Here is a 25306-nt window from a genome sequence, read left to right on the forward strand (position 1 = left end):
GCTGCCAGTGTTTCATTCAAGCATCCAAAAATGTTGTCCTTCAAAGGTTCTCAATGTACTCAGGGGTGCATTGTTAAGATTCTGAAGCCATCTTATTTTCAAAGGGTTCATGCATTTAAGACTTTTAGAGTGTAGATGAGGAAGTGTCCAGGGCCACTCCCAGAAAGCCAATGGAGGCAAGTCTTTAAATTTCAGAAAGTGTGCTGAAGCACAGCAGATCAGGGAAAGCCAGTCAGAAATGTGTGGCCAAGAGAAGCAGCAAAATGCAAGGGACCAGAGAGCATCCAGAGGGATCTCCATCAGGTGTGGACTAAAGCCACATGCAGTATGTTAGGGTTTAGCTATTAGATGTCTCAAGAGCTCATGTGTGAGACAGTGCAAGAAAGTTTACAGGCAAAATAATTGGGTTATGAGAACCTTAACCTAATCAGTGCATTAATTCCTGATAAGGATTAACTAGGTGGTAGTTGTAGGCAGGTAGGGTGTGGTTGGAGGAGGTGGGTCCCTGGAGGCATGCCTTTGGGGTATATATTTTGTCTTGATTGAGGAGAGTACTCTCTCTCTCTCTCTCTCTCTCTCTCTCTCTCTCTCTCTCTCTCTCTCTCTCTCTCTCTCTTTCCTGGAGCCACGTCATCAGCTGCTTTCCTCTGCTACACCTTTTCACCATGATGTTCTTTGCTTTGAACCCTGAGGAATGGAGTCAGCCATCTATAAACTGAGACCTCAGAAACTGTAAGCCCCCAAGTAAACTTTTCCTCCTAAAATTGTTCTTGTCAGGTTTTTTGGTCACAGCAGTGAAAAAGCTGACTAAAACATTTGAGGCTGCTCCCACTACTTAGGTCAGAGACAGTTTATGGCAGGCTGGCTCTGTGGCTCCTGTGGCTGACCACTGCATCACGCATCTCATGCTTTAATTTCCCAGGTTATGAGGTCAGAGTATTCACATAGCAAGTCTGCAGCATCCTCAGTGATTGCACATGGAATCTCGTCCTAATGCTGATTTAATTATTCCTTTCAATAGCACTATATGATCATTAACAGATCGAAACAGGTTTTGTGATGACAAGAAATGTATTGAAAGATGCATTGATGCCAGGTTTGGTGGCGCACGCCTGTAATCCCAGTGGCTTGGAAGGCTGAGACAGGAGGATCAAAAGTTCAAAGCCAGCTTCAGCAAAAGCCACGTCAGTGAGATCCTGTTTCTGAGTAAAATACAAAATAAGGCTGGGGATGTGTCTTAGTGGTCAAGTGCCCCCTGAGTTCTATCCCTAGTACCCCCGCCCCCCCAAAAAATGCATTGACAAAACAGGGAAAAATTTCCATAATTCATATCTAAGTAAGTGCCAAGTAATGTTTTAAAGTAATCTAATTAAAATATAAATTATTCTTATATTTTGAATGTCCATTGTGCAATTGTTTTATTAACACACATAAAGGCATTCTGCAATTTATAATCTATGTTTAAAGTTCAAAAAACCTGTCTACTTATCTTTACAACTAAATTGACCCTCAATATCGTAATAACAAACTCAAATGTAAATTCCTTTGGATATTGCTTGGCATACATGACAGCTTAGATAATTCTTTATTCCCATAGTTAATGTTCACCAGTAACTAGCAAGAAACATTAGAATATTCTCATCATTAAAAAATAGGTTAATTAGAACAGAATTCTGTCTTTATGAATAGACTTCTGTTTTCCTAAACAACTTTCAAAGTCTAATTATAGAATTGAGGAATATAAATCAAAGTCTCTGACATTTTATTTTCAAAAATAGTTATTGAAATTCAATGCATAATTCCAAATCTTCTCATAATATATTTTTGCAGTTAAGATAGATAAAACTGTAATTCATAAATGGTGTGCAAACTTTTACATAAAAACCTCCAGGTTAATAATAATTTTGGAAATTGGTGTTTTCCCCTAATATGTATGACTCACTCAAATCTGGGGGGAAGGGTAGGCATGCACTGTTTATCCATTTGTAACAATTCTTCTGGAAAATGTTACTGACTTTCAAAAGCTTTTAAGTAAGTGTGCCTCTTCTTCCATTCTGGGAATCCACTTCTATAAGCTTATAGAGAAATAATTGTGGAACTATGAACAATGAAATATGCAGGAATGGTTAATAATTGTAACAAATTAAGTAAATAAGATAATTTTATCTGTCTCTAATTAAGAGGAGATTACATAAATACATTACTGCCTAACTACACTACTAGGTAATCATTAACAATTATGATGTATACTATATATTTACAGACATGGACACATGTTTTTTATAGGTAGGCGAATGAAAAAGGCAGCTTACCCACTGTGTGCATGGTTGTTAAATGGTTAACACACACTGAGTATTCGTTATGTGTGCTGGGCACTTTTCTAAGACTTCATCTGTATTATAAGATGTAATCTCCACTAAGCAGTAGGTACTATTATTTCCTCTAGATAGTGGAGGAATTGAGGCACAGAGTGTTTAAGTGAGTTGCTTGAGTAAATCTGTTAGTAAGTGGTAGAGGCAGGATTCAATCCCAGGCAGGGAGCGCTCTGGTTCCTGCACCTATATTATGTGCAATAGCTGCCTCATACTTTCATATGATACCATTTATTCATATATGCTATGTATATCCCATGCATTTATATGTTTTTGAAAAAGGACATGGTTAACTCTGGTTTATAGAACTATAGGTAATTTTTCATTTGCTTTTCTTTCTGTATAGCTGATTTAAAAATTATTTTCATTGTCCTACATGTGTAATAAAATTTGAGAAAAAAAGTGTCAAAAATTCTTAATAAAAGTGACTAATTTTTTGACACTTTTTAATGTTTCCAAAAAAAATTTAAAGGGATTCCCAAACACATTTAATCTATAAAGAAGTAAAAGAATGATTTAGGGAATGGGTGAAACACAAGTCTCGCTTGTTAGTACAAATCCTTTGACATTTTATATTATTGTCTTATACTGTTAGTTCACATGTGTGTGTTTTTGTTTTTCCCACTAAAATGTTCAATTCTTTGGCATCTTCCAGAAAGCCTAGTATGTACTGCATGCAGTGAGTGACAGATAAACTGTTAATTAATAGAGTACTTAATAATTTATAAATGGAATTCAATGACTAATGTCTTCAGAAGAGACATTTTTGCATATGTGAACATAACTGTTAACAATAATCATTTTATCATACCAATATCAATGTGCGTCATCCACCTACTTACTCCTTATGAAATTTTCTTCACTTTCATCTGCAATACTTAATAAAGCACTTCCTTGCATCTGGCATGAAGAATGTGCCTCAGTCCAAGAGAGAAATGAAAGCAGGTTGAATTGGTAGCAAATGTGTGAATCGAGGTCCTTCTCCAAGAGAGCATCACAACCTATCTCTGTAGAGGCTGGAAAAAAATCCATTTAAAACATTCACTATAGTGTTATTTTATCCATACAGACATATATTTTTAAGACACTTTTGAATGGAATGAGTCCAACTTGCAACCTCTAAAGCTTATCTATTCTTGATTAGGTCTGTTAGATGAAAATCTGCATTGTTATTTCATTGATGTCTTACAGTTAAACTTTTTCAAGATTTACCTAAGGATATTCAAGAAATTATCAATAAAGAAGCTCTGATACATTCAGGAAAATAATAAAAACTGGTTTTAAGAGAAGGAAATAGAAGTGAAACATGGATAAAAAATAAAATCTGTATTCATTGGTGAGTAATCATTTACAGCTTTACATCAAAAGCTTTGTGAATTAAAATGTATATTGGAGACAGACACAAATGTTGTTTCAAAAGATTTTTCTCCCTAAATACCCAAGTGCTAAGTGGAATACATAGAATAGAATAGTTACATGAGTCAATAGTGAACACAAATTTTCAAATAAACATCAAGCACAGGAACCTTGATATTTGAATAGTTCTTTCAGCCAAGAGGAATAGAAGCAAAAAATCCACTTGTAAGACATTGGCCAAAGATTGCATAGTATGCCTGAAAGTAAATTTCATGAAGTATGAAATGTGGATCTGAAATCTCAAGTTTCTTGAAATAACAGAAAATGAAGACCTAGTTTGGGTACTTTTGCTAAAATGCTAAATTAAGCCCCAAGATAGAGTAAGCAGACAAAGAATTTCAGACTGTAGAAAATGTGATCCATCCGATAGCATGAATATAGCTGATGGACAGGCCACCTACTACAATCTAGAACATCCTTTCCCAATTGTGGTCCTCAGAATAAGATGAATTCAAGAGTCTCCACAAAGTAGATCCAGGCCATAATGCACATTGGTGTCCTCTGGGAAATTCCCGGTGTGTATTAGCCTATTAAAGAATGAAATGTTCTGCAGTTCAGGTAATTTTAATTCAGTATTCTTTAAACTTATTTGATGGTGAAAGCCTTTTTAGTTTCTTTTCCCCATACTTAGTTAGGTGGTTCCCTTGGGAAATGTGGAAAGTTTTTTTTCATGTTTGGTTACAACACACATTCCCCAGAACTGAGTTAGTTAATCAGAAGTTATTAAATCACATATAAATCTCAGGTTGTCTTTAGAATTTCCTGGCTGATACATGTATTTATTGAAGGGTCCAAGACTGAAGTGGGCAGAAGACAAGACTATCACAGAACAACAGATGAAGAAAAGACCAGAAAGAAAAGGGAAAGAGGGAGGGAAATTTCGTAACCATTTTGCCCTGGTGGCTGAAATTTCCCCATTGAGATGGAATCCTTAAAGACGGTCTTTAGCTAAAATGCTAGGCCTTCCCATTTTTTAGAGCTTAGTTCTGCCATGTTCATCCAGTGCGGCAGCTGAGACCAGAAGGGGGAGCAGAGAGGGAACTGTTTACTAATTAAGGGTGCAAATGATTCATGTAGCCAGATTATTTTTTTAAATGTAGATTGTCAGTCTCAAAGGTTCTGAAACAGTTGGTCTAGGGCAGGATTCAGGAACATGTCTTTAAAACATGTTTTTAAAACATGGTTTCCAAGGCAGATGCTCCAGGAAGCAAATACTAGAAAACACTGTCCTAAAGGAAAAAATTCAAAACCCTTCCTAAGGAGGGCATGTCCAAGTAGGCCTTGGCTATTAGAAGAGAGTAGAATGTTAGAAAAGCAAATCTGAGGGCTGGGGTTGTGGCTCAGTGGTAGAGCACTTGCCTAATATGTATGAGGCACTGGGTTCAATCCTCAGCAGATCTGAGAGGAAGCTCAGTCCTGGTGAGTGGGGTATCTGCTTCTCATCTGCTGCCACGGAGACTTGGCAATAAATCCTAATAAGCCTCCAGACCACAGCTAAATACATGACAAGAAAAGTTCTGCACGGCACTTCAATTGATCTCATTCCCATTTATTTATTTTTTTCCCCAAGAGTTAGTCTGGCTCTGTCAATATGACTTTGTGTAGAACCTGCCTGAATTCTACATACTCAACAGTCAAGGTTAAAGGTTTGCAGGTGATTGTGTCTGTGCTACACACCCCATGGCTCAGTTGGTGTTAGGTTTTCCTTGGTTTTGAATTCTCAAAGTTATTTGATAGAGAAACTTCAGTCAAGTATTTGCAATAGGTGTTCATATACTCCTGACGAGTCAACACATTTGTCATTGAAATTTGGTTTACCTGAAATGTAAGGATTTGTTCTTTTGTGCAGGTAGACACAAATGCTCTCTGTTTCCCTAGATGGACGGAGTGTCACTCCACAGATCTCACTGGAAGGTTGTTAAATAACAAGTCCAGGCATAGCAGTGAGCACTGTTCTGGGTGGCCCTGCTCCTCCTTCAGGACCAAAAAACTTGTTTCTCCAGTTGCCAAGGGACACCCCTCAGCATTAAACCCTCTTAAAGTGTTGCCTTGGCTGAAGAGCCTCTTTGTCCAGTGTCACTTCTCCCTTCCCTTCTCCACACCATGACTGGTCAAGGCAAGGACAAGACCCCCCTCCCAACTAGGAGCAACTTGGAAGGGACACACCGATTTGAGAACTTGGTCTAGAGGTCATCAGACTACATGATATCTACCTCTGTGCGCTTCTGCTCTCTTCCCTTCCTTTCCTCATAATCTCATCCTGCGAGGATTCCCCAGGAGACTCCCTGCATGCTAACCTCTGCCTCAGAGACTTCTTTCCAGGACCCACCTGCCACAGGCTCCTTATCTCTCTCTTTCTAAGCCACTGAAAACGCAAGACTGAAAGTTCACGTCTCAATGTGTTTAATTATTCTGGAAAAAAATTTAATCTAAGGGATAGAATCATCATCATATTTCTTTGCATATTTGGTTGTCTTTCTATTATCTTTTCTCTCACTGAATTTTGAACTCCTTGAGGGAAGTTAATTGTTTGCTAGAGATGATAGAAATCATTTGCATGATGTTGTAGGTTGGAGATCTTTCCCCTCCAAGCCACCTCTGTTGCAATGGGCTGAGGTGTTTTCATACCAACACTGATTTTACTGTGAACTATGGCAGATATCAGCCTTTCCTTGCTCTTAAGTGTGGCTTGTTTTTCTTCCCTAATAATATAGCTTTGCCCTTGTCCCAGGTCTACTGTTTCTTGTCACTTTTTAAAATTGTTGAATTTTTTAGAAAAATGAAAACTAGTACTATCAAAGCTGCTATTGAATGCCAACTTGTAAAGTTACTATTTTTTATCTCATTTTGGTCTTCCTGGACTCAGCAAATAGTTGTTGGGTGTCTGTTCCCTGTAAAGTACCCTGCTGGTAAATCTCGTTTAACAGGGTCTACAGGCCGAGTCAGGATCCTTGCAATGCACTTTTTGAATGCCTTATACATTCCTTGGAAGGTAGCTCTGATCATAATTGAAATTGGATGATACATTATGTGATTGCTTGTTGATCATCTGTTCCTCTTGATAGAAGTATCAGGAAAGCAGGAAGCATGTTCTACTTAGCCCATTCTATCCCCTAAGCTTCCTATCAGTATTTAAAGATTGTTGGGTGAAGGAGGACATGTTATCAAAGGAAGCTGAGAAGTAGTAGTCACCAAGGAAGGAAAATTAGACTGCCTGTGTTACAAAGACCCCAGGCAAAATTGTCCCTTCCAATTTTGTTATGTGTTGCTCTGTCTTTGAATATGAAGATTTAGCTCATTAGTGACTTTATGGTGCCCTATTTCAATGAAGGAGCCCAATCATCTGTCCCCTCTGTGCCTGCATCCAACAGAGGAGCATTGCCAAGAAAAGTCCTTCCACCCATCTCATTTGTCAACCATCCCTAATACTCCCTGGAAACATCACTAGCTTTCCAAGAAGCTTTCTTTCTAGCACCATGCTACCCATTTCACACCTTCCCCGTTGTCCAAACTGCTCATTCCTTCTTTCTCCTCTCCAAAGAGAAAGTCACGGCCACTAGACTGGTCTCTCTACTTTTCTCCCATCACCTAATGCAACTAATGGGCCTGCACTGTACCCTACCTCATCTCTCCTAGAGAAATTGTCTTTATCTATAAAAGGCCAATCTGTGCATCTTTGATCTGGACCCTACTTCCTTCTGACTTCTGAGAGATCACAGGGCCTTTGCCAGTTGCCTCACTTTCCTGTATTTTCAACCTCTTTTGAGATCATTTTCAGATGCATTCATAGATGGTTCAGCACCTCTCATCCTTAAAAAGCAAGAAATCACAACGAAGACAACACCACCAGTACCATCACCAACAACAAAACTCCTTACCTTGGCCTCCCTATCCCAGTTATTGCCTTCTCTCTGTCTCCACCAGTCACATACTATAATACACATATGATCTACATTTCTTCATTTCCTATATATCTAAAAACAGTTTTATTAAAATATAATTCATATACCGTATAATTCACCCATTAAAACTTTACAATCCATTGCTTTTTTCTTTTTGTATATTCAAAACATTGTGCAACCATAAATGCCATCGATTTTATTTATTTTTACTGTGCTGGGGATTGAACCCAGGGCTGCATGCTGCATGCATGTCGGATAAGCACTCTACCACTGAGCTACATCCCCAGCTCAACACCATCAATTTTAGACCAAGTTCATTATACCAAAAAGAAACCCAGTACCCATTGGCAGTCACTCCCCACTTTCCCTTCAATCCTCCTCTCTACCCCCAGCCCACAATAGCCACAAATCTAGTTTCTATCTCTAAGGTTTGACTATTTTGGACATTTAATATAAATGGAATTATAAAATATGTTCTCTTTGTGACTAACTTCAGTCACTTAGCATAATGTTTCAAGAGTTATCTTTATTGTAACATGTACCAGTATTTCTTTTCTTTTACTGCCCAGTAATATTCCACCATAGGGCTATATCACACTATATTTATGTGTTCATCAGTTGGCAGACATTTGTATTGTTTCTATTTTTGGCCTGTTATGAATTTGCTGCTATGAGTGTCTATGTACAAGCTTCATGTGGGCATGTTTTCATTTCTTCTGATTATATGCCTAATAGCAAAATGCAGAATGATAGGGAACTTTATATTTAATCTTTTGAGGAACTGACAGGTTGTGTTACAAAGAGCTATATCTTTTACAATCCTAGCAGTAGTGGATGAAGTGCCAATTTTTCTACATCCTCACTAGCATTTATTATTATCTCTCTTTTTGATAGTGGATGTGAAATGGTGTTTGAGGTTTTTGTTGAATTTTCCTGATGGCTAGTGATGTTGAGTTTCTTTTCATGTGTTTATTAGCCATTTGTAAATCTCTGGAAAAGTGTCTATCCATTTTTTAAAAATACAATTATTTGTTTTTCTATCATTAACTTGTAATAATATATTATAGATATAAGTTCCTTGTAAGATACATAATATTTGCAAATATTTTTCATAGAAAATATTTTCTATTTCCCCAGTGGAAAATATTTGCAAACATTTTCTCCATTCTGTAGGCTTTTGTCTCATTTTCCTCCTTTAGTTTTCCAGTGTTGGGACTGGAACCCAGGGCCTTGTGCATGCTAGACAAGTGCTCTACCACTGAGCGACATCCACAGCCCTTCTTTCAAGTTTCTTGATAGTGTCCTTTGAAGTGCAAAAGTTTTTTCACTTTGATGAAGAGAGATATAATAGCTTCTCTGATTCTTGTTGGAGGCTCAGGTGAAGTTGGCAATTATGCACTGACACTGGTATCAATGTGCTCTACCATGTCATTCAAGTTACTCGTCAAAATCATACCAACTGAATAAGGTTTAAGGGCAGTCAGATCATTCCAGAGGTTGGTATTCCAAAAATATCTCAAACTAACTGTGACTCTCCAGCTTTGTAGAGCATAGAACCCTGAGAGACCAAGAATGGCCCCAAATGACCTCTGAACGAACCCAGAGAGATTCCTATGCATCATGCTTATTCCTGAAGATCTTTAATCACACCCTTCACTGTGGTGTGTGTGTGTGTGTGTGTGTGTGTGTGTGTTCATCAGTATTAAGTTTTGAATTTAAATCACTTACAATCAACTTAAAAAAGAAACAACAACCTCAGCATCATGAGAAAAGATTTCCATGTGAGAAATGTGAGATGAAATGCAGAAGTATGAATCTTTCCTCTCTGTCCCATCCACTTGTTGACCCCATGGAAAGAGCTATCAGCTTGCTCAGATTTCAGTCTCTAACACATCATTTTGAGTTATGTTGGCCACCTGGAACCGAAAGTAACAAGAAAGGAAGAAACTAGAACAGCAGTTCAGCACTGTCCAAAAAAACATGCTCCCTGCTGGTTGTGGTAAAGGTCAGGAGAGGGGAATCTGGCAGTCTGTCAAGTAGAGGAAGCTTCTGAGCTGTAGGAAGCCAAGCAAAGAGATAGTCTGGGGGATGAAAAGTCCTGAGCCCCATGAAACCCAGGCTTCCACTGAGAAGATGTAATGGCTATAAGTAACAGAGCTTTTCTGAGAATCTTAAAAGAATATTATCATTCTTTTTCTCTCTTTTTTTTAAGTCACTACTATTAGATCCATGTGAAATATGTGTTAATTCTATTAGTATTGGTTCGTTTTTTTGGTTTTAATGACATCTACTGGAGATAGAAATAGAGAAGATAATGCAAGTAACGTGACATCTGGTTAAGGAATTGAGGGTGTGTAGGGATTACTTGCATGTATACCTGGATGTTAGATGGATGTGGATGGAGAAAGTTGGTGATCTGACACTTATTAAATGACAAAATATTGTCATGCTTGTAGAATAGCTAATGTCTCAAGCACCCTGCTACCTCAAACTTCCCTGCACCTCTTCATTCACATTCCAGCAGCTCGGGGGTTAATACCAGCAGTGGGCTTCTAGAACTCCAAACCCCACACTAAGATCTCTACTTGGATTGTTTAATAGCCTATACCATATTGGTTGTTAACTGTCCTAATGTCACTCTATTCATAGATGTGTGTTGCACGGAATTACCTGCATCCTATGAATTCTTTGATGATGAATTATCTGCATCAGGATCACCTAAGGCACTTGTCAAAAATGCAGATACTTGAGTCCTGAATCCTGGACTCTCTGCATCTCTAAAAGAGCAAGCACTTACATTTTTAACTATATCTCAGGTGATTCCAGAACATCTTATCAAATATAGTCTGCATTTTCTGGCATAGAGCCAACCATAGAGCCATGCCTTCCATGTAGTTGCCAAATTCTTTCAAGGGAGAATCCAAAGTTCTAAAACTCTTGGTATTCACCACTATGCTTAGCCTAGTGCTTGTTGATGGGCAATAAAGAGGAAGGACCGTTGATTGAGAGTGTATGCAGAAAAGATAAATTAAGTTTGATGATGATGGTGGTGGGAGTGGCAACCAATCCCTATGAGTGCATACTGTGTGCCAGGTGCTATAAATCCCTCAGATGGATTAACTAATTGAATCCACACAATAACCCTAATAGGTAGTGCTATTATCTCCATTTTATGACCAAGGAATCTAAAACCCAGAGAGACAAAGGGAACTTCCCAAAATCTCATTGTTGGGAGGAAACAGGACTCTAGTGTTGGCTTATCAGACTTCAAAGCCTATCCTCCTTTGTATTTACTAAGCCATATTGGCTCTTAGATTATAAAACAATTCTATACATAATTTGTAAATCAGATTCTTTGGACTTAATCTCTTCAATTAGCTTTCTTTTTAAATTTTTTCATTTCATTACATAAGTGGAGGGGAAGTAGGCATGAAAGATGAAGAGGTTCTAAAAACTATACTCTGACTTGCAGGAGCAAAGATGGAAGAAATGGAATAGAGAGAGCGGAAAGTGTATATAAATATTGTCCAATATGTAGGAACAATTAGAAACCTTTATGTTAAATAAAAATAAGATAAAAATTATAAAGCATTAATTAAAAAAAGAACTTTGCATCTGTCACTAGAACTTGAAAGTCAAGTTAAGAAGATAAAGGGATTTTGAGGCTATAGCTAGAGAATAAATAGTAAGGAAAGGGAGACAAGATGAGAACCCATTGTGGAGAAATAATGAGGGAACTGTGATTTTATGTAAAGATCATCAAGGGGCCAGTTGATGCCTGGACTTGACAATGGCCAAGACAAGCAGTATGGATGTGGGGAAATTAGGGCAGCTCAGAAGAGGCAGTGGATTGAAAAGATAACTGGGCTTTATGTGCGTTCAGATTTGTTTTGAAGTACCCTGCCGGGAAGCTGGGATTAATGAGATCACAGAGTATTATAATTTGATTCTGGTTAAAGCATCCTTATGTACTGAGCTTAATGAAGAATGGCTAATTAACATCTTTTTGAATGTAAGGGGGGAAAAAGGAATATACATCTGAATTGTTTTTTCCAAGGCAAAAAACAAGCCCCAAATCAAGATCGGGATTAATGGAATCAGGGTGCTTATTCAGACTTCAATACATCAATGCTGGTGCTTTTCTTTAGATACACATGCTTTCTAATCATCCTTGATTCATTCATGACATACAGAGAAGACTAGATTTATTCTTACTGGGATCTGGGCAAAATCCCCACTTCTCATCTCTTTCGTATCGGCTTGTGGTGGCACACCACAGCAAGTCATCTTCCCGGCCTTCCCGGGTGCATTCGTGAAACCACTGATGGTTATACTGGAAGGGAAACATGCATGGCATCCCATGGGCATTCCCTTTGATTGTATACATGTCTAGGAGAAAAAAAAATGACAAAGTCTGATAAATACAGTATTAGCATCATCTCCGCACACTGTCATCTTGTTATGCATTTTTATCAACTGAAATCCTCCTAGCTGCAGGCACTAACTAACCCTCCTGAGCCCCCGGGTCCTTATTGTCCAGTGACTGTAGAAGAGCCAGTTCCAGGCCTGGGTTCAGAGGAAGAACTGTTAAATGGTTTGCTTGTACATTCACCCACTTGTTTATTTACTACAATGGGTTGCTACGGTAGCACAGAACTTGTGAATGGATGAAAAGGAAAATTTAATGAAGATTTTACTTCAAAGTATCCGCCAGTTCCCCAATACACCAGTGTTGGTATTTAAACCTCAATGGTTTCATAGAAATTTATTAATTTATTCATTCAATAAATATTTGGTGAGCATTTAATGTACCTTGCACTGGGGATATCTTAGTGAACAAAACAGAAAAATTCCTTTTCATGAGGAGTTTCTGCTTTAGTGGGGAGAGACAAAGGGAAAGCAAAGAAACAAACATATGATAATTTCAGGTCATGGTAAGTGCCATGAAGATAAATAAAATGGGGTAAGAAGACTGTGCAAGCATGCGCAAATCTGCGTGCATGAATGTGTGTGTGTGTGTGTGTGTGTGTATGTACCAATGTAAAGTCTTCCTGAATAAGAACTGGGTAAAATGGGGGTGTTAATTGTGGAAATATTTGTGCCAGCAAAAGGAACAACAAATGTAAAGGTGTAGAGAAAGGAGTGTGTGGGGTGAATGAAGAAGAGCAAGGCGGCTCAGGGGAAGGGGTTGCAGTGAAGTCCTGGAGTGTCTGCTCCCGTAGGACTATCTGCCATGTTACTAAGGACTTTGACTTTTATTCTGAGGGTGGTGGAGAGTATGGTGAAATGTCACAGGCAAGTTTTGTAAGGGAAAGCGACAAGATTAGATTTCCATTTTTAATTTATTTTTATTTATTTGTTTATTTTATTTTTTACTGGGGATTGAATTCAGGGGCACTCAACCACTGAGCCACATCCCCAGCCCCCTCTTTTTTGGTATTTTATTTAGAGACAGTGTCTCATGAGTTTCTTAGGCCCTCGCTAATTTTCTGGGGCTGGCTCTGAACTCACTATCCTCCTGCCTCAGCCTTCTGAGCTGCTGGGACAGATTTCCATTTTTAAAGAATCTCTGGGTGCAGTGTGGCAACCAGCCTAAATGGAGAGAGAGTGATGGAGGCCCATTGGCTAGAAAGATGACCATACAGATGTGGTCTGCTGGCTGTGTTCTCAATACACTGCAATCATCCACCATCCTTTGAGTTAAGAAGGAATCAACAAAAACTTCATGACTCAGCTGGGGCTTCCTATGGTAAGGGGCATTAAGGCCACCCTTAATTTAGTCAACAGGTCCTGGGCAAAAGGGTCAGCTATGGAGATTCCCATCCCTTTCCCACAGTTGGCAGGGGCTAGACTGAGCTCACAGCACACCACCAGCCTTAGCAGTTACGTCTGTTAGGAGCCAGAGGCATTTTAGGACACAATGCTTTGGTTTCAATCCCCTGCCTTCTACTCAGAAGCATATATTGCTGGGTCTTCCCCTGTGTGCACGTGAGTTTGGGTATATGGCTAAAATACTGAAGTAAAATATTGAGTTCTTCTTTAGAACTATGGCATTTTGAGTGCTGATTTGTAGCACTTGCTTTATTGTATGTAGGAAGCCCTGAAAATGTCTTGCTCTTAGTTCTCTGTTTACTCATTCTTTGAAGCCCAGGAGATGATCTCACCTTGGGCCTTAGGAGTTCCATTCTCTGCTTCCACGGATGTTCTAGAGTCCTTCAGAGGACATGGTTTTATTGAGGCATAATTCTGCAGAGCACCATAAGGGGAGGCACCAAATCTGCTTTATTGGCTTTTGTAAACCAGGCGCCTAACACTGTGCTGAAGAATAGTTAGCACTTAACAAGTGTGTACAGGATAGATGGACGGATGGACAGGTGGATGGAGAAAGCTACAAAAGAAACAAACCCTGAGGGAAATAATTTAACTATGTGACTTTTTTGTTTTCTGTTTTAAAATGCCAAAAATAATAGAACTATAGAAGATATAAGTCCCCTGATAAATTGTGCCTCCTCACAGACCATGCTTGGTACACACAAAATAGAATGTCATTTATCATCCAGTATCTTTAGCATGACTGTTTCCTAAATACTGCATACCATCCCATGTGCACTTTGATTTAAAACATTTTTACCTTTGTGAAGATGTTCACAAATGTCCCCACCATCGGACATGTAGGAAATCCACTTATGGAGATGTTTCCTTGAGGCCACAACCATGTCGTCCTGCTTCACCTGCACCATGTACTGGAGCGGGCCGGTGATCATCTTCCTGTTACAGCGCCACCTCAAGGAAACGTAGGTGGCATCACATTCATATATGCTTAGTGGCTGCTCTGGATTAGATAAATTCAGGCCCAGGCAACCACTCCCTCCTACGTTAAAGAGGTGGTGGTTTGAAACCCATTTCCACAGCATGTACTTGTTTGGCTGTTTGCAGTTCTCCAGGGTCAGTGCAGATTTACCTGCTTGAATGCATTTCTTAAGACTCTCACTTTGGATAATGAATATTCCTTTATCTGTAACAAAAAATAAAAGATGTGGTATGTGACTTTCTTATGTAATTAACTAGTGCCACAAGGATCCCGTGTGCATATCTAAGCTGTGCTAGGTTGTAGCTGCTAGCCATTCCACATAGATCTGGAGCTGATGGGTAGGGTCTACTTGAAGGGCTTTCTTTGCATAAAACAGGAGGTTTTTGGGAGGGAAATATAAAGGACTTATTGGAGATAATGGAGACCTCTGATCTAAGACTCCCTTGGCCATAGAAGAACATAACTACCTGTCAATCATTTGGTGATACTGATGAGAGAAAGCACTCACCACAACTGGACAGAAAGTGATAATAATCAGAACAAGGGGGAGGGGCATTGGGTGTCCAGATATGTGGTGATACTTTAGGTTTTCTTCAAAGGCATGCCTGGATGTTAAGAACATGACAGCTGAGTTACTGAAATGAAAATCTCTACCACCAAGAGGATATAGGAAAGTGCTAGATAATTCCCCATGCTGGTGAAAAAACAATGCTTCTTAACATTTGCTTTCTGTGCTGGATCCATCAGGAGTAGAAAAGTGGCAACATTTTGCTTTGTTAGGAGTAGCCTGGTTGCATGGGACTATCAGCAGCAGGTAAACAGGACACTAGCTAATGCTCCATACCTAGATAAAAGACAGGTGGCTAGAACATCATGACAGTGGTAGAAACCAGAGGCCACATTGCCACGTGGAGGAAGTAGACATTTTGTGACATAGTCCTGAACTCTTCCCTCTGGAGCCAGAAGAAGGGATCTGGGTGAGTTTCCTGTGCAAAAGCTAGTGGGACCCGGCCAGGGAATATGCTAGCTCCTGCCTATTACCTGACTTAAGCTGCTGACTGGAAGTCGCCAATTGCACAATCATCATGGCTGTGTTTTCTCACAGATTTTTTTTTGTTTTCATTTTTTGAAGATGACAATCATGTCCAAGCACAGAGTATCCTGAACACAATGTCAAAGTTCAGTAAGTGCTCAATATTGACTGAACTTGCCAGTAGCTGCTGATGAGGCCCATGAATGCTGAAGCTCCCTTCTGCTCTGAAAGTCTGATCAGGGCTCTTTTGCTCTCCCCTCAGCTAAGCTCCTGTCTTAGACTTTACTTCCTGTCTGTCCTTCAGAGTTCCCAAGGCACATAGTTAGGTTCCTTTACAATGGCCAAGGTTTAGGGAGAGTTTTGTCATGCAGCAGGGGCAAGATACAGCTTTCAAGAGATTTGAAACAGTGCAGAATGAACCTCCTCATGTCTGGGCATAAGGGAAAAATGCTTCACTTTTGGTAAAGTTCTTTGGTTTCTCCAAAATTAACCTGACCAAAGAGAACTGATTTATGGTAACAAAAATTACTTAAGACACCATTAAAAAAATTGCCAATGTATTAATGAAAGCCATACCTCATTTAATAATTGATAACCTTTCTTATAGCCATGTGTTTGAGAAGTTAAATTAGTTGTCAAAAAATTGCTTTGATCACCATACATCAGAGCAAAAGAGAAGGGAGTGGCAGTGGCCGTGGTGGGTTAGTGAGAGAATAAATGGTTTTAAGGAGATTTCATTTAGATCAGGAAATTTGTTTTCCTAATGAAGGCCACGTCTGTATGGTTATTAGTAATAGTCATTCAAAATCTAATCCACCTTTCATCAACGTGATATGGACTCTGATAATTAACCTTCCTTCCAACCCTCCTTTTCACCTTTTCATGCCTGGGTAGAATGTTAACTTTAATTTCTGTTGTAATCTACTAATTACTTTCTAGCTAGCTCAGAGTTCCATTAATTTTTCATTAAAGGATAATTATTTTACTATGATGGCACCATAGCCATGTATATTTATACATTCAAATATCTCCAGATCTGGGCCTCACCCCTTAATATACCTAACTTAGGTAGGTAGAATAGCTGGTCAGTGGCTAAGAGCTATGGAGACTAGAACTGGGCAGATTCCTTGATCTCTGAAAGCAATGCCTTTCCAAAGCAGAAGATATGAGACAAACCCAGTCCATGCTTCCTAATTTTGGGGTACCATTACAATTCCATGCCAGGTGCCTGTAGGATGCAGCTTTGGAAAAGTTCTTCAGAATGTTTCATAAACAAGCACCTGGGGATTGCCTCTAAAAATAAACAGGCTACCTCCAAATATGTTAAGCTAATAAATGACCTGAGCCTATTTCCCATGAAGTTATAATAAAATCTGATCCTAAGCACTTCATAAATCCACTAAAGATAAGGGTGTTTCAAATAGACTGTGAGGAGACCCACTATAGGAATCAATATTCTGATTATTACTATATGCACATGAGTTGTCTCTAACAAAACTATAATGTGGAAATGGGCCACTAATCCTTAGTGTGTATAGTTGCTGGGTTTCAAAAAGGATGAAAATCAAATGTGGGAGGAATCAAGATTGATTATATATGTCAAGGACATCAGTTCTGCTTGAACACTGATTAAGTGATTAATGAAGTACTGCCAGAATTACTAAATCTCTTTGCAGGAAAATGTTATTATGCTTCCCTTCATAATTATAAGTTTAGGAGGAGAAGAAGAAGGATTGATTTACTAGAAGTAACTTATAAGCTAATTTCCATCCTTTAAAAAAAATCATGGGAGTTAGTGCTCCTACTTTCTACTTCTGAGCTCCTTCTAGTGGAAACCATAGATAACATACCGTAAGATAACACACACTCTTCTGAGGAGTGGGCTAAGAACGTTTCTTTGGGCAACTGTTAAACTTAAGTTTAGGAAATTTCTTTTATGACATTATTTCAATAAAATATTTCCTTCATTAATTAATTCATTCCATAAGCATTCACTATATATGGTGTTAGATATAGAGAAATTATTTGCCTAAATATCTGTCCTTTGAAACTGTATCTATTTGTTCTGAAACCATGGAAATTTTCCTATTTAATAAAAAGAAGGAAGTTCCGTTTGTTCTAAAGGAAATACTATAATTACAACTCAAGATAAGCCCTTTAAAAACAAGTGATAAAAGTCATGATCAAGAAAACAGACCAGAATTAAAGACATCTTACTGGACCCTCTGCTGATGTCATGTAAGAGGTGGACAGGGCTCCTTTCTGCGTGGGAAGTGTACACACGTTTTCCAGGGAGGACAAGACCGAACAGTGCTGAGGAAGGAATATGGGTGTGGAGACTCACTTTACCCATAAACTCAGAACCATGAGCTTCAGAGCTGGATGGGACTATAAAGATTATTTAATTGAATCATTCTTTTACTTTCATCAAATCCATTTTGTCCTAGAAGCTTTAGACTCGTATAAGTGAGGACCATGTTCAGTCCAGACATAGCTGTATTGACATGCACTCATTTGTAAGCTAGAAAGAAGAAAATGGAACTAGTATAGATTGTTGTTGAATATTTTGAAGTAGGAGACTTGAAATTTCAAACCGCCAACATGTATTGGGTACCTAATACTGCATGTGCTGGACCCCGGCAGGTGGAGGGGGCTGTGTTGCAATGCATGCCCTCCAGCCACCCATGTTCTCCCCAGCAATCACTGAAATGTATGGAAGAAATTATAACTCAGTGCCAAAATGTATTTTGACTAAGAGATAAAAGCACAACGGGGTGGAAGTAAAGGGTAAAAGGCAGTAGTTGAGTGTAGAACCGAGAATCCACCAACTGCCTCGTATTTTCATCCCACAAACACTTACCAGGGACCTAATGTTTGTAACAACAGGGGTGCACTCATGAACAAGACAGGCAAAGATCCCTGTCCTTGTCACAGTGGTCAGGAGAGTGGGGGAGTGTCAATCTCTAGAAGGAGGGGCGAGAAATCATGCAGAGGAGACATTCTGCACAGAGAATGTCACCAACGCCGATAAATGATGCAAATAATCAGCTCCTGGGTGATGACAATCTGGGGAATGAAGGGAAGAGAAGAGGGATGGGAACAGGAGGGACAGAGGAATGAATCTAACATGACTTTTCTACATACATATATGAGTACACCACAATGAATCTCCACATCAGGTACAACCATAAGACTTTGATCCTAATTAGAGTAAGATATACTCCATGTTTGTATAAATATGTCAAAATATATACTGTCATGTATATCTAAAATAAATACTCCATGTTTGTATAAATATGTCAAAATATATACTGTCATGTATATCTAAAATAAATAACATAAAAATTTAAAAAGATATTGACTGTAGTAAAATGTGAAGTCAGAAAGAGGTAGTTTGGGATCATTTTATGAAGAACTTGAATTTTGATGGGGGGGTACCAGGGATTGAACTCAGGGGCACTTGACCACTGAGCCACACCCCCAGCCCTATTTTGTATTTTATTTACAGACAGGGTCTCACTGAGTTGCTTAGCCCCTCACTTTGGCTGAGGCTGGCTTTGAACTGGCGATCTCCTCTCTCAGCCTCCCAAGCCTCTGGGATTACAGGCGTGCACCACTGTGCCCAGCAAAAACTTGAATTTTATTCAAAAATTTGTATATTCTTCTTCAGGTGAAAGGGAGCTTTGGGACAAGACATGACTGAGGCTGTGGTGTAAAAGATGAATCAGGGTGGGGAGTCATTCAACAAAAACATTACTGAGCACCTACTATGTGCCCAGCATTGTTTTAGGTGCCAAGACAATCAAAGAAGAATGACTAAGCTCCTGCCCCAGAGGAGTTCTAAATTAGGTGGGAGGAGATGGCACCCTAGCACACTTGGGGAAGAGTCTGGAGACTATTGCTGTGATCCACCTGGAGAGACTAAAGGCGTCAGGGCATTAGTGATGCAAAGAACAGGAGAGAGCAGTTAGACCTAGCCAATAGGGAGACATCACATACAGGGAAGAGGTGAGTGGATTAGGTGATGGGTAGAGTGGGATATGCTATGGTTGGGACATGGTGTGAGTGTGTCCAAGGGTTCATGTGTTGGGCGCTTGGTTCTCAGTGTGGCAATGTGATAGGATTTTTAAGAAATGAGGCCTAGTGGGAAGTAATGAAGTCACGGAGGGTGCTGCCCTTGGAAAGAACTGATGCAGTTCTCATGGGACTCTGGTTGGTTCATGTGAAAGGATTGTATAGAAAAGGTGCAAAACTGCCTCTTCCCCTCTGTCTGGCTTCCTTTCTTGCCATGGGGGATCTCCTTCTCACATGTATTTTGGCCAAGATGCCATCTGCCATAAGATACTCACCAGATAAACCTGTTTTCTTTATAAAGTCCAAGCCTTAGTTATTTCATTATAGTAACAGAAAACTGACTAATACATGATGATTCTGGAAAGGTAGTTGTAATGAATCTTTTTTTTTTTTTTGCCTTCAAGTATTCAAAAGACTGTCAGAGGCCTGCCAATCTCTATAATGCCAAGATGTCAGAATCCAAAGCCTAGGGCCAAGAGTACAGTTTGATATGTACAGTGCCAACTGGAGGTTCTTTTAGGAAGTGAACTTAGTACCCCTTCCAATACCTCTCCCTGCCTTCAATACTGTCTTCAACTTACGATAACTATTCTCTTAGTACTGGCTGATTGAAGGTTTGGAGTATTAAGTGACAAGATGAGGTTTGAACTGTTAGGCCTCCATGAAGTGTCTGCATTTTTAACAAAAAAAAAAAAAGTGAATAAAAATTGAAACAATAAAATAAAATTCCTAAAGAAATACTATTTTTTTATGGTGGCATTTTAAGCAAGCAAAGGGCTTCCTGCTATTCAATAAATTTCAACGCGATGGAGTTCACTGAATTCAACTACGTACATACAGTTGGCCTCTGTGCTGCTCTATGTTAAGAGAACTGAAAGAAAAAAGTTCAAGTGTATGGTTCATGTCAAGTGCAATGTTTAAGACAAACTATTAGGAAGCCACAGTTTACAAGCTGCAATCCAATTTCAATCGCCTAGCCCAATCCTCTGGGCTCAACCTCCTGTACTCCGTCAGCCCATGTAGCTCATGCTGGGCTCACGTACTTCCTGCCTGCAGCGTCTCTTGAGTTGGTCTGTTTTCTTGCTGTTCCTAGAGCATTTCTGTTTTGGCAGGGATGGGGCCCAAAAGTTAATGGGGAGGGCATCTCTCTGTAACCAGAAGGTGGTCAGCTTTTTCTGGAGCTGTGTCCCCCTTGTCCAGTGTCACAGATTTGGGTTTGTCACATCCCCTTCAGTGAACAATGAAGGGATGTTGTAAGCTGCAGAATCAAGTCCTGCTCACTGCTGAGTGATATGGAAAATCTGGGTTCTTCACGTGACTTTCCAATCCAGTAAATGAGGAATTTCCCATGCCTACAGGAAGTGGTACCTGCCTGGTTCTTGAAAGAACAGATCCACAGGACTAAGCAAAAAATGTTCCAGCCCTTCTGACCCTTTTCTGCATGAAATGTGCATTTTAGGTCAAATCTTCTGAGTTTTGGTGTGTCTATTAATAATCTGAAGTCTTTGAGTTTCTGTCAACTGCATTTTATTAATTAACTAAAAAGTTACAAAAGTACTTAAAAAATCTTCTCCTTGAATCAGGATGCTGAGGCAGGAGGATTGCAAGTTGGAGGCCAGCCTTAGCAACTTAGCAAAACCTTGAGTCAGAATAAAAAAGGGCTGGGATGTAGCTCAGTGGTAGGGTTTGATCCCCAGGACTACAAAATGCAAGCAAGCAAACAAAAACAGAAATAAAACAAAAGCAAAACAACCACCTCTCCTCCTCCTGTTGCAGAACATCCTTCTCTTTCCCTGTCCTAGCATTGTCCTTGACTCTGAAACTTCTTTATTCTCCTGCAGCTTCTGAACCTGGATAATCAGCAGCTCCACAGGCCCTTGGGACCCCTCTTGCTAAATCTTTTTACATGTTCTCTTCCTCTTTCTCTCTAATCTCCCCAAATCACTGCTCCAAGTTCCACGGAAGAACACAATACTCTTTCACATGTGGGAAAAATGAAACCCAGCTTAATCAGCTCCGCTGGGCTGCACTTTTGTGAGGCTTCAAATTGCCTGTTACCAGCCCCCTGTGGAAGGGTTAACCCTTTCACACTGTCCTTGCTGCTTGCATTCCATCCTATCTCCCTCTCTTTGTCCCTGGCTCTTTGCTACAACTCGCTATCTTAGCAATGCATTTTAAACCTAGTTGAAAACATTTTTCATCCTTTTAGCTTATGGTCTATTCCCCCATCACTTGGCCTTATTTAACTGGAAGGTACCCAATAGACATTGCTGATATAAAAACCATTATTCACGGTGGCTTTGTTATCATCCTATAGACAGTGTTGAAAATGTATCATCTCAGTCACCAGGGAGTCTCCGAGTTATGGCAAGCACAAGAAGACAGACATTGTTCAACATCTCACAGACGCCTGCATGTTAAAGCCCTGGGGGAAATGATGCAGAGACTAGGTCACCAAAGCAAACAAAAACAGAAAACAGCTCCACCATCAACCAAAGCAGGTCTGGAAATAATACAACATTATTGAAGGCAAAAGCGTTTACACTGAGCTATCTGTCTTAATTGCTTTGAGAATATACTTATTTAAAATATCTATATATTCACTTAATTTCTAGGTAGGAATTAAAACAAAACAGCAAAAAAAAAAAAAAAACTTTCAGTGGTAGACATATTATAATCTCTGGTGCTAGGGTTGCCCTAAGAAAGGACCATGAACTGCGTGGCTTCAATGACAAATTAATTTTCTCCCTGTTCTGGAGGCTGGATTGGTAAGATGAAGGAGTGGCAACCTTGGTTCCCTCTGAGGGCCGAGGGGAGGAGCGGGGGAGCTGCTCCAGGCCTCTCTCCTTGGCTCTCTTCTTCCTGTCTCTTAACAGAATTTACTTTCTATGCATGTTTCTCTGTCCAAGTTTCCCCTTCTGATGAGGATGCCATTCATATGAACTAGGACACTCCAATCACCCCATTTTAACTTGTTTACCTCTATAAAGACCCTATCTGCAAACAAGGTCTCATTCCAAAATCATGTTTGGGGGTTCCATCCCTCTTATTTGGACTGCCTACACGATTTGCAGGGTCCAGGATAAATTGAAAATGCGTGGCACTGGATGGACATGGGGAAGTCAAATCAATTTCTCCTTCCCATGGGCCCACAAGGGATTGCAACTTCTGTGAATACCGAGGACGGCACACACTCAGTACCTGGATGGGACAGAGGTCATGGACTCCCACTCAGTCCTCACAAAACATGAAGTGGAGCTGCCAGCTCAGGGCATGCAGCAGCCTGCCCTGAGATGCCACAGGGTGTCCAATCCCAGGCCCCAGGCCTCTGCCCCCAAACCTCTTGGCAATGTTGTTGCCCTCCGGGGTGGAAGGCAGCAGTGACTGTGGAGCAGGAATGGCAACTGAGAAGCTACCCTGGGAAGGATTTACCAGGTGGTTTTACTCAAGCCTCTGGCTTGAGTGTCATTATTCTGTTAGATTCACATAAGGCACACAAGTTCAGAGATAAGAGTTAAAAAACCAAGAGCCCAAACTACAGAGCACCAAACCCTAAGCCCTGAGTAACTATGCTGGTACATGTCCATGAAGCCCTCCCTGTTCTTATCTGAACATGATTAGCACTGTGTAAAATAAAAAACAAACAAACAAACAAACAAAAAACTTTGACGAATTACAGAGCCCTTCTCTTAGGGTAGATCTATTTGAAGCTAGAAGACTATCTGGCTTGGTTTCTTCATCTACAAATGAGGCTCTTATAAGTGCTGGTGACATAATTTTTTTTTTTTTTTGGTATATATGTGTGTGTGTACTGGGGATTAAACCCTGGGACACTTCATTGCTGAGCCACATCCCCAGCCCTTTTAATATTTTATTTTGAGACAGGGTCTTGGCTAAGTTGCTTAGGGCCTTACTAAGTTGCTAACCTGGCTTTGAACTTGCAATCTTCCTGCTTTGACCTCCTGAACCACTGGGATTATAGGCTTGCATAACTGCACCTAGCTGGTGTCATGGCATCTTGATAAAGGTGGCTTCAGTTCTTCAGTGGTAATAACAGTAAAAGCAAGCTGTGACTTTGAACATGGATGGTACCAAAGAGCAGCAAAATAAGAAAATGTTTACAATTAAAGAATCACTTTGAATTTCCTGTTTACAGTTTCATCATTGAAAATTTCTCAAGAGTAGAAGGCAGAAAATAAGAAATAGTAGAACTTTCTAAACACATTTCTTTGGAACTATAGTAGTCTGGAAAGTATCATAAATTGAAAAGCCATGGGGTCACTCATAAAAGCAGAGACCTCTTGTTTTTTTTTTTTTGCTCTGTATCATAGAACCCACGATATACAAATCCTAATCATAATCCTCAACTTTTTTGATGGGTTTATAAAATATTTCCCCCTAAATGTCTTAAGACAATATTTATAAGGTGTTCTTTTGTAATTTTATAAACAATAATATTTCTTTTCATTTTGATCAATTCAAGCTATAAAATTTATGTTCCTAGCTGTGTATTGGAGTATCTCCTAAAAAGCTTTCAAGGATAATTTCTGAAAGCAAATGGAGGGAAGTGTCTATAAATCCCTTAAATATCTTACTTTGATAGATGATATGAGGGTTTGCCACATGGGGATGAATTCAGAAGAGGTAACATAAAGGCACGGTTACTTCAGAAAACCTGAGATAAATAAGCAGATTGTTAGTCAAGGAAGAGGAGCGGAGGGGACACCTAGGCTACCCCTGCAGCTCAACCTTTCTGGTCATTGGCTGGAATGTGCACTGTGTGGTGTCAGTTACTTTGACAACCACCAATGGGAAAAGACTTCAGAACATTAATGAGAAAGAATAAAAAGGACCAGGAAAGCTGGAAATCTATTCTGATGTGCAAAGGTTCATGAGGAAAGAAGCCTGTCAGAGAAGGTGGGATTAAAAAAAAAAAAAAAAAACCTGAAGTGGGGAGATGCTGAGAGATGACAGACAGAGACAGCAGAAACCATGTCCAGATGGCTGGAGTGATTCACACCAGGAAGGGCAGCTAAGCCACTCTCTGATCATGCTTTTACTTAAATTCCAAATCTCCAGATTAAGGGAATGGCTCATTGCCTAGGGACATGGGAATTGCCTAGAACAATAAATAAATCAATAGCTCTGCACATTTCTGCTTTATGAAAATATTCACTCCCACATGTAGAACTAGTGGGTTGGAAAGGGAGGAGTTATAGAGAGCAAGTAGCTGACCTCCTGTTCCTCTTGCAGCAAGTTCAAATTATATGCTCCTGTCTTGCAGCAGGGTACAGAGTTAACTATGTCATGGGGTCACATAGTTATGGCCAGGGGTTCTCTGAACTAGTGAGTGCCTGAAAGATTGAGGACCTATTGATTTACAAATGAAGAAGGGTTAGGTATGCCCACAGAATTTTCCAAAGTTACTTAACTTTGCTTCATCTGTAAAAGGGGAGGTGTTAATACTACCTACCTTGTTGTTATGAGGCTACAATATGTGGATGTATGTAAAACAACACAGAGTAACCACTCCCCAAGTGTCAGAAAATATTAGGAGCAAAGAAGAGAGGCATTTTAACCTTTGTGTTAGAAATAGAAGCTCTGGGGGACTCGCAGGGCCACAGCTACTCGGCACTGCTGTCTCCAGGAGCTGTCTCCTCTCAGAAACCTCTCCCCCACACCAATTCCTCTTCCTTTT

At 39.7% G+C, this 25306-nt stretch overlaps 1 protein-coding gene across 1 annotated transcript in view; it reads right to left on the reverse strand.

Annotated features, from left to right (window-relative positions):
• Positions 1-25306, reverse strand: part of Pla2r1 (phospholipase A2 receptor 1) — a 124774-nt gene that overhangs the window by 93824 nt on the left and 5644 nt on the right. The window contains 3 exon segments of the mRNA XM_046462259.2: positions 3215-3388; positions 11906-12079; positions 14322-14705. Of these exon segments, the coding sequence (XP_046318215.1) occupies positions 3215-3388; positions 11906-12079; positions 14322-14705 (732 nt within the window).

Source organism: Marmota monax, unplaced genomic scaffold, assembly GCF_021218885.2.
Source record: "Marmota monax isolate L192 unplaced genomic scaffold, Marmota_monax_Labrador192_F-V1.1 WCK01_AAM20220418_F8-fsc00129, whole genome shotgun sequence".
NCBI lineage: Eukaryota > Metazoa > Chordata > Mammalia > Rodentia > Sciuridae > Marmota > Marmota monax.